Raw genomic sequence first — 15,714 nt, forward strand, 5'->3', positions numbered from 1 at the left:
AGCGATATGGTGACCGATTATTTACGTATATTACTCGTAAAATTATCATATTTTTCTACGTTTCATTTACCCACAATTAGTCACAACACACTCACATCACTTCAATTGTTTTACTTTCAACCAAGCTTTTAAGTTTTATCCAAATCAACATAACTAAAACTGAGAAAGTATAGGCTTTGATTCATTAAATTAATCAGTATATAATCAGATTTAAAAAAAAAAGAAAATTAATGAATATTTATTACACCGTTAGCCTCGCCACAGAGGACCCGGAGGAGGAATCCGTGATCAAGCTCCGGCGTGAGAATAAGTAACCTTGCTGGAAAGTGAGAAGCTTATTCCGACGAGTATATGGTCGTCGGAATATTCTTCATGGTGTGAATTCTGTGCAAAGTGCTTTTAATGTGGTCCGAGGAATGTACGAGTAAATGCAGTGCAAGTATGTTTAGTGAGAGGAGGTATTGAATAGATACCGTTAACAGGGTCTCCACCTTCCTTATATAAAGGAGTTCACTTATCTCAAAGGATAGATCTGACCAAAACCATCTAACGGTCCTTTGGAAGCCTTAGGGAACTCAGACACGTGTCTGAGCCCCAACGGCGTGATCATTGTCTCATTAATGGAGCCAGCTGCCATCGTACTACCTTTTTCGGCGAGAGCTCCTTTCTTTCTTATCGGATCATTAATGCACTCAGAAATATCACACCTCTTCTTTCCCGTCTAACACTTAGGCTCCCTTCTTTAAGAGATAAAACCATCATTGGGCCTGTAGTTGAGCCCAAACAGGATTGGAGCCCAAGACGAGACCACTCACCGTTGGGCGGGTCTCGTCGTCAAATATAAAAGTGCAATAAAATCATACAGGGGCTGTTTGTTTCAGCTCTTTCTTTCATACATATTTTGTTCTATTTGCATTTGTTCCAATACAAAAAAGTTATAATTAAAAAGCAAGAACGTTATACCAATGTCTATGTGGAAACATAGTATTGATAACTTTTTTTGTGATTCACAAATAAAACATGATGAAAATTAGTGCTCATTATGTCTATTCTAAATTATCAAAAAAGCACTCAATTGAAACCGTATGATTATTGATGATACATCACCTGTTACAAGGATGAGACTTATATCTAACAAAACCCTATTATGCATCAATTGGTGTTAGCAAATGTTTCGATAATAGGATTGACCCGACAGTCTATTTGAAACCATTGGTGTTGTTGGATCTAGTTACAAGATAATGGATTAGAGAGAAATGATTCGCTCGATTTTTAAGGACCCAAACAAAACCAGTAAAAAACAATGAGTTTCATAATCCATAGGGTTTTGAGACCATGAATACCAGTTGAAACAGTGAACTATCGGTCCAGTTTTTTAAACATAAATAGGAAGTTTAAACGAAAATATGACGCTGAAAAAAAACAAAAGTATATCAATATTTTATTAGTAAAGTATGAAAATTAATGTAAACAAGTAATAACACATGCGCGTGTTGCGCCGCGTGTACATCGCAAACATCGAATGGATTAATCCAAACGTTATGTGATGCGTTAACCATATGAAAACGTGCATTTCGACATATTTGATCGAACTGAATATAACCTATGGTGCTAAACGGGTCGTGTTCGTGGGTTCAACCCGAACCCGACCCAACCCGACAATTGGGTTATACATATGAACCCGAACCCGACCCGAATATTTTCAAGCTGACCAGAATCCGACCCATTCAACCCGAAACTTTTTACTTTTTTATTTTTTTCAGAAAATTAATATATTAAAATTAACATCTACTTCAAAAAAACGTAAACTTGTATAATAAAATTACATTAAAATCATAAAATCTTATGTAAATTTCTCTTTTTAAATTATAATTATAGCATAAAATACACACCCAATTTAATTTATGAGATAAAACATATTATAAAAATATAATTTTAATATAAATGGGTTAAACGGGTTGGCCCGAACCTAACCCGTTTAGCTAAACAGGTTCGCGGGTTCGATCTGAAACTAACCCGAACCCGTTTAGACTAAACCCAAACCCGTGAATTTCGTATTAGGTTCGTGTCGTGTTTTCGAGTCGTGTCAGAAATTCACACCCCTAAACCTATATAAGCATTGCGATTAAATCAAAACAACCGTACATACAATCATAACGTATTACATGAGACCTGACTCATACATAGAAAACGTAACGGATATAACGGAAAAACTGACATGTATAATCAAAAGAGATTGATTAGAACTTAAAAAAAGGGAAAAATAAACTACAATTTGACTCGACTTGCTTCGAAACAAAATTAACGAAACAATCATAAAATAAGCACGGAAACATATTATATTTGACCTCACTATTTCCCAAAAGAATTTACGTTGACTCATACAACAACTCAAATTTATAACGAAACGTACATAAAAGTATGCACGTAAAAAATGTTTTTTAAACAAAAACATTTTATATTTGATGCGGCTCGTTTACAGAAAAAAGAAAGTTTACGTCGAATAGAGCAAATCGAATTCATACCAACACGTACATAAAATTATGTACGTAAAAAATAGTTTTTTTAAGTAAATGAGGTATAGGGGTAAATTCGAAACAAATTATTTTTAGTAAAAAATTTAATAGGTTACCACGTTTGTAAAATCGAGCCAAATAGTCCCAATGCCACACCACCAACAACAGAAGAGCTTGTAAAATAAAATAAAAAAAAGAAAAAATATCACTGAACGAAGAATAGACGTAAAATAGTTGAATCACAGACACCTGTTGCGGTGGGTTAACGCGAAGAAATTAGACCGAAACGTAAAACGTAGAAAGAAAAAAAAAACTAAGTTGATTTAGGACCGACGCATTGGAACAAACTTGTCAAACGGAGAATAATAGACGTGTTGTGACGGGCCTGTCAAACGGAAAAAACAGACAAAAAACGTTGAACCACACACACACGTTGCTGCGTGTTGACTCACAAAATTTGAACAAAACGTAAAACAAAGAACTTGCGGAAGATGAAAAGTATAGGGACTAAAGTTGAAAAGATAAAAACATGAAAAAAATTGGGTTAAAAGTAGTAATATCGAAAGGGTTAAAATGAAAAGATAAAAACATTTGGATTAAAAATGAAAAATCAATTTTTTAAAGACTCTCCATGCATATGGTACAATAACATAAAGCAACAAAATGTTGCTTATTTATAGTATGATAATTTCTTATTTTATTAGTAAACTACGGAAGTTAATGTAATTTCTTATTGAGTAAACTGCTAAAATGGTCCATGAGATTAGTCACTTTTGTCACTTTAGTCCAAAACTCAAACCTTTTGAAGCCCGGTCCTTGTGGTTTCAATTTTGTAGCCATTTTCATCCAAAATCAAAATCTGATCAGATTTTTCAGTTAACATCCAACTTCTTTTTTTTGTCTTTTTCCTCCCTTTTAATGAAGGACAAATTGGTCTCTTAATGTTTTATTATAACAAATTAAAAAAATCTAACCATTTTGTCCTTCATTAAAAGGGAGGAAAAAGACAAAAAAAAAGTTGGATGTTAACTGAAAAATCTGCCCAGTTTTGATTTTGGATGAAAATGACAACAAAATTGAAACCATAGAGACCCAGATTCAAAAGGTTTTTTGGACTAAAATGACAAAAGTGACCAAACCCCAGGGACCATTTTGGTAGTTTACTATTTTATTTATATAAACTAGAAACCCACAAAAACCGATAAAAGGTGTGTGTGTGTGGGGGGGGGGGGGGGGCGGTGTTAAAAGGGTAAGAAGTGTTTTAACCCTTAGATCTAGTGGTTAATGGTTGAGATCAAAAGTGGCAAAATTGTAAATAGCGTGGAAGAACATGTACTAGAATGCAGGTGTAAAACACCATGAATATAGGTCATGTGTAAAACACCATACAAGAACATCTACTGAAATGCAGGTGTAAAACATCATGAATGCAGGTTTAAAACATCATACGAAGACCATCTACTGGAATATAGGCGTATAACACCACACATTTACCTGTATCGCCCTGATCCATTTGCCGTTTTTCGTAATGAAAGAAAAGTCGAATATTGCAGAGAAATAACCCTTGTTCTCGTCAGATTAATAATGTTGATAAAAATGAGAAAGATCAGTTATTGATCATGATTCATGAGGATATCACGTAATCTATCACCTAAAATTACTCCTAAAGATGTTACATAAGATTTTATATTTCAATTAGTTTTTTGAAATTAATTAATTAACTACCAGAATACCCTTAATAAATTAATTTAATTGATGTCACGTGTCGTCACCACAATATTTTTTACACTTCTCACTCACTTCATCCTTTTTACAGGCCAATATTGTAAAAAATGTTTTCTGATTTAATATGCATGTCTTAAGATGTATTTAAGAAAACAATACAACTACCAAAAACCAAAAGATGTATTTAAGAAAACAATACAACTACTTAAGCCAAGTTAAAGTAATGGGCTACCTACGACTTTCAGCCTCCGATTGAAGATAAATTAAGCCCAATAATGTCATGTTGAGTCAAAATATAGAAAAAGCGATTCAGCAACCTTTTATTTTATGGTATTTTCCCTAAAATATTTATGTATCACATCACATGACCATTTAAAATGATCTTGTTTTCGTATGGAATATGAGGTAACTGATAGTAAATGATAACATGTAAATAAAATAATAATGAGTGGTTTTTTTCTTTTTATCGAGTGACAGATGTGAATTTAACTTTGATTAGTAGCAATCATCGAAAGATGATTATATAACCGCTTATACCCCTATCTCAGTAGACCAACAATACATTACGTATAAATGTTTTTTATGGTTATCGCAGTTCTCAAAATAAAATTTGGCTCGAAAAAACGTCTCTAGCTTTGACAACTATAATTGTTTCAACAAGTGGTAAAGTTATCAAAACATGAATATAAACATAAGCATTACGAGTAACTCGAGGTTGTAAGTATTTTCAGTTCAAAGTTATCAATAACTAAACACACTTTTAACTCAAGCTCGAACAATGACAAACGAATTCCCCTTAATCATTAAACCAAATCTAAAACGGTTATATGTACAATGTCATATGACTATGATATACTAAAGGTGCAAAGCTTTAACTGACAATATTAATCATTTGATTATTTGATACCTTAATCCATTTTCCATATAGGTGAAGACGAGTCACCATTACTCTTTCCGCAAGCTCATGTTTCTCCTGTCGTAACAAATTACACCAATAAAACAAGACAATTTATCCTTGAGGTGGAGGTTTTAACCAACCCATAGGAAAAGGGTCAATTTGGGCTATATTTTACTGATAACGGGTCAAATGGGTCAAACATTTTAAATAGGTCAAAGTTGTCATGACTCTCAAATGTTACCTTTGAGTAAACTGTCAAAATGGTCCTTGAGGTTTGGTCACTTTAGTCCAAAACTTAAATCTTTTGAATCTGGGTTCTTGTGGTTTCAGTTTTGTTGTTATTTTTATCCAAAATCAAAATCTGGTCAGATTTTTCAGTTAACATCCAACTTTTGTTGTCTTTTCCCTCCCTTTTAATGAATGGCAAAATGGTCTTTTAACGTTTTATTATAACAAATTAAAAAAATCTGACTTTTTTGCCCGTCATTAAAAGGAAGGAAAAAGACAAAAAAAAAAAAAAACTGGATGTTAACTGAAAAATCTGATAATATTTTGATTTTGGTTAAAAATGGCAACAAAATTGAAACCACAGGGACCCAGATTCAAAATGTTTGAGTTTTGGACTAAAGTGACAAAAGTGATCAAACCGCAGGGACCATTTTGGTAGTTTACTCGTTACCTTTTGGAGGACCCGAAGAAAGCGTTTATCATCGTTAGGTTTGTTTGTCACCACGAAACTGTTGTCACGGATTATTGAAAACTTAGAAAATCAATTTTTGAAAACGGTAAACAACAACTCGAGAAATGGAAGAAACATGAAAATCGACTTACTCGTAAAACCAATGATATTCGGTAGGGTTCATCTCATAGAGTTGGTTCATAACAGTTCTCACTACTTTGTAAGGAAATAGATTAAAGAGTTGCTGCAAGAATAAAATAATTGACATGAATGCACATGTTCAAGTGCTATAAACTCAAGCTTCTTTGTACAAAGCAAGACAATTTACTATAGAAAACTAAGGGGTGTCTCATGTTTGTATATGCATTTTGAAAATAATTATGTCAAATTAATTATTATTTATGGAATTTAATTTGAAATGAAAGTCTTATCAAACTAGTGGTTAATTAGTTGACTATATTTTACCTTTAGATAATCTGTTTTGCTACGGGGTTTAATACATTTGCTCGCACTTATATGAAATTATATTTTTTTAATAATCATGAGAACCTCTTAGTAGAAAACTTATGGGATCTTACTAATGCCCTGCTAACCAACAGAATCAGATAAATTGCAGCCACTAGACATGTGGCATTCAAGTAGTAATGGTAGCAAGATTTGAATCCGATACCTCTTCTAGAGTGGAATCAACTGCTTCCCAAAGTATCGTGCTTATATGAAATTGTTGTCTGAACTGATTTTTTGACCCCCAAATAGTTAAATAGCCCAAAGCATAAATTGTTAATAAATATTAAAAACTGAATCAACTTCAAAACACAAATCCTAACAGCCCTTTAACTTGTATTTTGTATTTTTTTTTTAGTATACGTAGTTTTGATTGTCTTTAAAACGCGCATGCCCCTTGTTATTGTCACGTGTGCCTATTTCATGAGCATTAACATGGTAGGGGTGTGAAAAAACCGAAAACCAAATTGTATTCACAAATGTAAAAAAAAAAACTGATCTATTTAAAAATATACATTTTTTTTAAATTGGTTCATCTGATTAATTGACAAGTTTTTTATCAACCCAGCCCAATTGACTGTGAGTATTTGAGCCCAATTACTAAATTATATGTACTTGTCTGGTTCGTTTCCCAGTTCTCACTCTCATCCAAATTTATATATACTACACTCTCATCCAAATTTAAATTTATATATTTATATTTATATTTATATTTATATTTATATTATTCAACATATACAAACACAATGGCAGGGAATAGTGTTTCCCTGCCATTGGTCGAAATGGGCGGCCGCCCCTTCTCTATTTGACCAATCATTTTATTATTTTATATCCACTTTAAAATTACGGTTTTGCCCCCAGTTTAAAATTACGATTTTCTCCCAACTAAAAAACATAATAACCCTTTTGCCAGTAGCTCAAAATTACGATTTTGCCATAGGTTTAAAAATCAAGATTTCACCCTCATCTTTTTTTTATACCCGCTTTAAAATTACGGTTTTGCCCCCAGTTTAAAAATACGTCTTCGCCCCCAGTTCAAAATAAAATTATGCTTTTGCCCTCAGCTTAAAATTACGATTCCTCCCTCGGTTCAAAATTACAATTTCACCCTCAGTTTAAAATTACTTTTTTGCCCCCAGCTAAAAATAAAATTATCGTTTTCCCTACCTCAAAATTACGTTTTTACCCTCGGTTCAAAATTATGATTTTCCCCCCGTTCAAAATAAAAATTTGACTTTACACCCAGCTAAACCGAAAATACGATTTCTCCCTCGGTAAAAAAAATTACGCTTTTACCCTCAGCCAAAATTACGTTTTCGCCCCAGTTCAAAATAAAATTTTCTTTTTCCCCTGGCTCAAAATTACGATTTTACACCAGTTGATTATTTTATACCCACTTTAAAATTACGGTTTTTCCCACAGTTTAAAATTACGTCTTTGCCCACAGTTCAAAATAAAATTATGCTTTTGCCCCAGCTAAAATTTACGATTTTCTCCTCGGTTCAAAATTATGATATCACCCTCAATTCAAAATAAAAATATGGTTTTCCCCTGACTAAAAATTAGGATTTTACCCTCGGGAAAAATATTTGATTTTCCCCCAAGTAAAAATAAAAATATGACTTTGCCTCAAGCTAAAAATCGTGTCAAGGAGCTGCCTAACACTCTTTTTACTTTTTATTTCTAGCAAAACTATGGTACTGTTTTTTTAATTGGTTAAAAATTATTCGGCCATTGCCCCGCAACGCGGGCGGGGCAACACCTAGTATACTACAAAAGGTATGTGAGAGAATAGTGCGAGACTGTTAAGTAGACAAATTACGATTTTATCACAGTTTAAAATTACGAATATGCCCCTGTTTAAAATTACAGTTTTGCCCCCGGTTCAAAATTATAGTATTGTCATCCCTTTAGCTCTTGACAAATTACAATTATACCCCAGTTCAAAGCCCCTAGTTAAAAATTACAATCTTGCCATCGTTTTAGTTTTTTAGCAAAACTATGTAAACGTTTGTTTTAATTGCTTGACTCGATTTAATTTTTATTCGTGATAGACAACTGCCTAACACTCGCTCATTGGTCCTAATTTTCCCCCTAGCTCAACATTACAGTCTTACCGTCGTCTTATCTTTTTTTTTTTTAGCAAAACTATGGTAGTTTTTTTAATTGGTTAAGAAATACTCAGCCTAACGCCCTGCAACGCAAGCGGAGCATAAAACTAGTTCATGCTCAAATTCGATTATCTAAGGACCAAATTTGACAAAACCCAAAAGTCAAGGGAGAAAACAGACAACTTCAAAACATTTACGAACCCGATGTCCCGACCCGTTTATATATCAATAATAAAATATGACACACACACACATCAAATAAATCGATTGTTCCGTTGCTTCTTCTCCGGCTGCAAACCCTAATTTCAAAAGAGGATTTATTCTTACAGCTCGATAATATGTTCTTCAGAGGGTAAGATTCCGTTCGTATGATTATTCATCATCTTCCGAATCCTTTTTAATTTTTGTTATTTCTAGATCAGCGTATACGTTTACGTATCCACAAGTTTCGATAATTAGGGTTTGATGATTCATATGTTTGTGCGTTTGATTGATACTGATTGTTTTAGTTAATTGATTAAGGTTGATTTGGATTGAGATTGACCTAGAATTTGACTTTTTAATTGAAACTGGTAGTTGTTGAACCTAATGTGTTTTGAATGTGGAATTGATATGAATTTTGTTGTTTTAATTATCGTATGTGTGCAAATTGTGGATGGATGAACTGTGTTGAAGGTAATTTGTGGTGAATAGATGAGCTAATAATGATATAATGAAGTCATACACCTTTTTAGTGATGGATCTTATTGCTATGTAGTTAATATCAGTGATATATCGGTTATCGGTCCCCTACCGAGATATCGGTGCAAAATATTGGTACTGACTGATATTTGACCAAGAGTTAACTGTCATTTTCGTCCCTGTGGTTTGTCCAATTATGCCAATCGAGACCAAATTTCAAATTTGTACGATTTCGTCCCTGACACTCTTGAAACATGTCAGTTCTGTCCAAAAAACTTAGGTTTATTCGAATAACTGGACAAACCACAGGGACGAAATGACAGTTAACTCATGTTTTTTGGACGTAATTGACATGTTTCAAGAATGTCAGGGACGGAAATGGTGCAAATTTGAAATTTGGTCTGAACTAGCATAATTGGACAAACTACAGGGACGAAAATGGCAGTTAACTCTTCGACCAATATATTACCGATTTTCTCGATATCAGTACCTTTCTTCTTAGTTCTACCATTCCTTTTTCTTCTTATTGTTGCTATTAGTGTTTTAAGTCTTAATTGTTAGTTATTAGTGTTAAATGTTATTGTTTTAAGTCTTAGTCAATTCCTACTTGCTACAAATTGTTAGTGTTTTGCAAGTGGCAAAAGGTTAATTTGTTAATGGTAGGAGAGTACACCGAATTGTTAGTGTTAAATTGCTATATATATAAATTTACATGATATTAAAATTACCAATATCCCACCGCGATAACAGGTATCTCAAATATCGGTCTTTGACCGATATCCGATATTTTACCACATGAACTACTTAGCCTTATTGAACAAGAAATAGAATTTAATGGTGCGATTAATTTGTTTTGAGGTAATGGCGAAAAGATTGTTATGAACAAGAAATAATTTTTTTTTTTTTTTTTTTCGGGTGGACCTTACATGTGTTTATCATCTTGTGTGTATGTGTGTATATATATATATATATATATTGCTTTAGGGACTATAGTTGTGTCTATCTTTTATTGCTATATCTGTAGTTTTGCATTGTTTGCTTGATGTTTGGTTTCGAGCCGGGGGTCTTTTTGGAAGCAGCCTCTTTATCCATATGGATAGAGGTAAGGTTTGTCTACATCCCACCCTCCCCAGACCCCACCAATAACTTTGTTATTTGTGGGACTTGCTGGGTATTGTTGTTGTTGTATTTTCTTTATGCTGGTTAAATTGAGTATGTATTCTGAAATATTTTAGAGGAAGTTGATGTGTAGAAGTTTTGTAAGAATTGATTGATATTATTAGTTGTTTAGCTCTCGAATATGCTATACAACCTTGGTTTTAAAACGCGGGAGACGCACAAAAGCGACGAGGTCTAAAACCGAGACGCGAAGCGCAAAAGCGGTGGGCTTTTCATACATGAGGCGCAAGGAGATTATATAATTTTTTATATATCTTATAGGTTTTTAGCATCCCTTATCCAAAATATAGCTATAAATAAGGTTTATATATGCTTCACCTACATTTACAAACCAAAAAACCTATAGTACAACACTTTGATGCATAAAACAACATACAAAACACCCAACGTACACAAGACGCGCGCCTCGGACCCTAAAAACCCAAAATTTGCGCTTTTCTTGCGCTTTGTGGAAAAGGCGCGCCTCCGGTGACATAAGGCGCTGAGGCGAAGCGCACTAGGCGCTCTTTTAAAACCCAGTATACAACACAAACTTTATGAATTATCCCAAAATAATCAATTGAACATGTCAGTAGATGAAGAAACCCATAAAAGACACAATAATAAAAAAAATTAAATGAAGGAAGTCCAAACTAGGTACTCAAAGGCGCACTCAAGGTGCAAGGTACAAAAAAAGTGCATGCTCGAGACAAAAAAACGCAATAATGAGAGAGGTATATAATAGACGTAGAAAGTTAATAAATTTAAGTATTTTACACCATTCTACAAATATAATTGAAGACCTAGTATGACTTATTAAATCAAAGTTTAACAAGTAAAAGAAATTTTTTTTTTTTTTCAACTCACATTGCTTTAAGGAAAAATTCTACATTTATTTTAAGCTACGTTTTATCTGTCTACATTTCTTTTATCTCTTCTGTTTGCTCTCTCTGAGTGTCACCAATTTAACTGTTCATGAGCTTGTTCTGCATCGCAATTTTCGAAAACTGTTTTGGAAAAACATTAGCATTTACGAACATACCTTAATTTGCAGCTGCTTATTTTTATAATGACAGTAAAACACAATTTTTTATGGGAAGAGCTATGCAGTTAATCTCGGCCCCTCACCAAAATATCGGTCGACGATAATATCGGTGGTCAACGCCGAAATATCGGCCGATATCTTGCAAAACCGTATCGGTTGTTAGGCAATATCTCTGCTGGGCCAGTTTTGTATAAAATTTCTGGATTTCAGCAAAAAAGGGCCAATTTTGTATAAAAATTCTGTATTTCAGCCAAAAAAAACGAAGTTAAATAAGGTGTAAAAACTGCCTCATGCGGGACCCGGGGTTTCGGAGCTGCATTCGTGTCCGCAGGATGCGCGGGCACACACTAGTTCAACCAAATTTCCAGCTCAGAAATTACCGATATTAGAAATTACCGATATCTCACCGCGATAAACGATATCTCATATATCGGTCCTTGACCGATAACCGATATTTTTCCGCATTAACTGCATAGGGGAAGAGATTCATAATCGCAATCATCGCTTTTGATAATGATTAAAATTCTAGAGAAATTGAGTATGTTCTCTCTAGGAGATAACTGATAGGAATCTGAATAGGAACTACAAAGAAGGCAAACGCTAAACAGACTAAATCAGCATCAAGTTAGATATCATTTTATAGAGAGGTTAGCCAACTCTTCTCAGTTGTGGTTTACTTAGATCAGTTTTCAAATGATATATCTCTCTATTATTCATTCATATTTAAATACCGAATTTATACCATAAAAGTCAACATACTTTCTCATTCTGTTCACAGAAATCCATCAATCCATTTTACACACCAAAGTCCTTGTTTAATTCAACCAACTTGTGAAATTTTTCGGTAATAGGTTGTGTATTACTTGTATCGTGCACATGTAGAATATAGTATGCTTATGTGGACCGTCTACGTGTCAAAAAGACACATATAAGCAACGCATATAGGGGCAAAAATTGACTTTACGATTATAAGAAAGTATGTAGGTTTTTTATGGTACTTGTTTACATTTTTACTACTATAAAATTATATCAATACACGTTGATTTTTCTTTTATTTGTTGAACATTGGTTCTACAGTATACTAACATGATTAATTTTTTGTCCTAAACGTATTTAAAGCAAATATGTGGATGCTGGTGACGGGCGTGAAATGGGCCTAAAAAGGCAACGGGTAATGGATCAGGGTTCATCATATTACAGTACACCACCAGCTTCAAACTTCCTTTACAACCCACCCGCTTACTCATACGTGAACCAGCCACCTGCTTTTCCCGTTGTTAGACTGCGGGGCCTACCGTTCGACTGTTCAGAAACCGACATCATCGAGTTTTTTCACGGCCTTGACATCGTAGACATCCTATTTGTCCACAAACACGGGAAGTTTGCCGGTGAAGCGTTTTGTGTACTCGGGTACGCTTTTCAAGTCGAATACGCTCTTCAAAAAAACCGAGAAAATATAGGGAAACGGTACGTTGAAGTGTTTAGAAGCAACAGACAGGAGTATTACAAGGGGATTTGTAACGTTGTTTCTGATTCACGTATTGCCCGTCCGCGGTCCCCACGTCGTGCGCTTCCGAAACGTGACCCCTCAAAGGATAATGTACCACATACGGGTGTGATTCGGTTACGGGGTTTGCCATTTACGGCTAATCGCGATGACATTGTGGATTTTTTCAAGGGTTTTATTTTGTTAGATGATTCGGTTTATTTTATGGTTAATTCGGAGGGAAAAGTGACTGGGGAGGCGTATGTGAAATTTGAAAGTCCGGAAGATTCTAAGGCCGCCATGATGGAGGATGGAACGTGTATTGGGAATCGTTACATCGAGCTGTTTCCGTCATCACTTGAGGAGTGGGAGGAAGCTGTTACAAAGGGCAGGTGATTATACTTGTTTCTTATGATTTTAGAGTTGACTTTTGATGTCTTTTTTTGTAAAAGAGTAAAAGGCCATTTTCGTTCCCTGAGGTTTGGCCAGTTTAGCGACTTTCGTCCAAAGGTTTGTTTTTTCGCATCTGGGTCCAAAAGGTTTGAAATCTTGCCATTTTCATCCGGCTTGTTAACTCTGTCCATTTTTCTCTGTTAAGTTAGGGGTATTTTCGTCTTTTCTGTTAACTTCAAAGGAAATTCGGTCTTTTTTCACTTTATGTACCAGCATTTAGCATAAAGTACAAGTATTTGAAAGACCGAATTGCCCTTTAAGTTAACAAAAAAGACGAAAATACCTTTGACTTAACGAAGAAAAATGGACGGAGTTAATGAGCCAGATGAAAATGCAAGATTTTAAACCGTTTGGATCCAAATGCGAAAAAACAAACCTTTGGACGAAAGTCGCAAAACTGGCCAAACCTCAGGTAATTATACTTTTTTCTTATGATTTTTAGAGTTGACTTTTGATATCTATTTTTGTAAAATATGAACTTGTAATGAGTAAATATTTTTGGGTATCAGGCGAAATGTTCCAAAGCCACCGGAAGAAGACACAAATGTGTTGCGCATGAGGGGATTACCGTATCAAGCTGGAAAAGAAGAGATCCTCGATTTCTTTAAAGAATTCACAGTGTCTGAAGACGCAATTCATATAACATACAATTCTGAAGGACGATCAACGGGAGAAGCTTTTGTGGAATTTGCAAGTTTGGAAGACTCGAAAGCTGCATTAGCCAAAGATCGGATGACGCTTGGCAGTCGTTACATTGAACTGTTCATGTCGTCACCTGAGGAGATGAGAGACCCGGTTTTAAGGGGTTGATGATGTATCCTTTTTTTAGAATATGTTTTATTCGACTTTTGTTTTGTTGTTATAATTAATGTATGGACTTTGAACTTATGTTATGGGTATTGTGATGATAAAGATGGTCGTTATTCGAGTAACAAAATATACAAACTGTGCTGAAACTTTTTTTTTTTAATCTTTTTTTTAACTAGGCGATGAATCAAACGAGTCGAAACGGATCACTTCGGCTCTGATACCAAATGATAGGAGTATGACCCCGAATCACCGGTTCAAAACAAACAATAAAATTTAAGATAGTTCTGCGGTTCGTTTGGATACAGAAAACACCACCAAACAAACGGTAGGGCTGCGATGTGTCGTAACTGAAGATACAGATTCACCACTTCTGTTCAAAAATTGTAGAATTGTAGGAAAGTAAAATTGCATAAGCCGCTTTTCATTTTGATAACCAAATTCAGTTTTGTGCTTGTATTTTTTGGCTTTAAAACCACATGTGATTTAGATCTCAACTAGAAGTCTAGAACACCAATTGTTACCAAGTTGCATTTTCGTAAGAAAGCGTAAATTGTCTTTTTCACCACCTCAGTTGAAAATGTGGTATATTTCTATAGTCATGTTAGTGTATAATTACTCATAACGTCACACGATTCGTATTAAATTTGGCTCGAGTATCTTTCTTTCGTATCAAATTTGACTCGAGTATCTTTCTTTAACTATATTTTCAAATACTGGTAGAGAGCGGATGGTGATGTTACGGGGAATACGCAAGTTAGGTTCACATTTGTGTTGAATTGCATCAACCAAACGTGTTTTTATTGATGATACATGATGAGAGAGGTAGACGAAAGTGGATACATGACCATTGTGTCGTGTAACTCTTTGTTAGATACATTAGTTCTTTACATAACAATAGGGGTACATTATGTCTCAGAAAATGACTAGTTTCGTTATATTTTTTTTCCTAATTATACTTTTGATTGCTGTTCTTATTGCTCTATCAAGTTCCTGTCCAACTAACTGACTAAGGGGCTGTTTGGCAATATCTGAATGGTTACTGAACCAGTAAGAGGTCTGAACCATTAAGTGCTGAACCGGTAAGAGGTCTGAACTATTAAGAGCCTGTATAATGCTTAACCGTTCAGAGACAAATGTCTGACCAATTCAGATTAGAGGTCTTAACCATTCAGACTCGTATAAATCTTAACCATTCAGAGGCAAATGTCTGAACCATTCAGACATCTGCTCGTGAAACAAACAGTCTAAACCATTAAGTGCTGAACTAGTAAGAGGTCTGAACCATTAAGAGCATCATTAAGAGGTAAACAAACAACCCCTAAGTGTGTTTAATCTTCATGGCCGATCTCCCACGGGGCCGATTTTTTAAAATTATATATATGTATATATTTAAAAAGAAAAAAATATATACTTTGAAAAACACTTAAGCTCATTAACATTTTATTGATTTCAAGCCCATTAAAGATAAAACTCATTTTAAAGTAAGCCCATTACTATTTTACTCATTAATATCTAGAGTAAATTGCCAAAATCGTCTGAGGTTTGGGCATGTTTGTTAGTTTCATACTTTCATCCAAAAAAGATTTTTTTTTGTACCATATTGACATTCACTTCTTGGATTTTTTGTCATTTTCATCCAAACGTCTAA

The 15,714-nt window shown here is 34.4% G+C and overlaps 1 protein-coding gene across 2 annotated transcripts; it reads left to right on the top strand.

Annotated features, from left to right (window-relative positions):
* The first annotated feature begins 8,679 nt into the window (after positions 1 to 8,679).
* LOC110898689 (heterogeneous nuclear ribonucleoprotein H) lies at positions 8,680 to 14,212 on the top strand. 2 transcript variants are annotated; one of them, XM_035982068.1, is made up of 4 exons: positions 8,684 to 8,785; positions 11,897 to 11,964; positions 12,437 to 13,195; positions 13,766 to 14,212. In XM_035982068.1, the coding sequence occupies exons 3-4, from the start codon at positions 12,468 to 12,470 to the stop codon at positions 14,064 to 14,066; spliced, it is 1,029 nt and encodes a 342-aa protein (XP_035837961.1). In that variant the 5' UTR covers positions 8,684 to 8,785; positions 11,897 to 11,964; positions 12,437 to 12,467; the 3' UTR covers positions 14,067 to 14,212. The 2 variants fall into 2 exon arrangements, with proteins under 2 accessions (XP_022001206.1, XP_035837961.1); XM_022145514.2 differs by lacking the exon at positions 11,897 to 11,964 and having other exon boundaries at positions 8,680 to 8,785.
* The last annotated feature ends 1,502 nt before the right edge of the window (positions 14,213 to 15,714 follow it).

This window comes from Helianthus annuus, chromosome 13, assembly GCF_002127325.2.
Source record: "Helianthus annuus cultivar XRQ/B chromosome 13, HanXRQr2.0-SUNRISE, whole genome shotgun sequence".
NCBI lineage: Eukaryota > Viridiplantae > Streptophyta > Magnoliopsida > Asterales > Asteraceae > Helianthus > Helianthus annuus.

Excerpts from the sequence above, each read along its gene's own strand:
- LOC110898689 (XM_022145514.2), top strand. Across the intron at positions 13,196-13,765 it reads GAAGCTGTTACAAAGGGCAG|GCGAAATGTTCCAAAGCCAC; the intron begins GTGATTATACTT and ends TTTGGGTATCAG.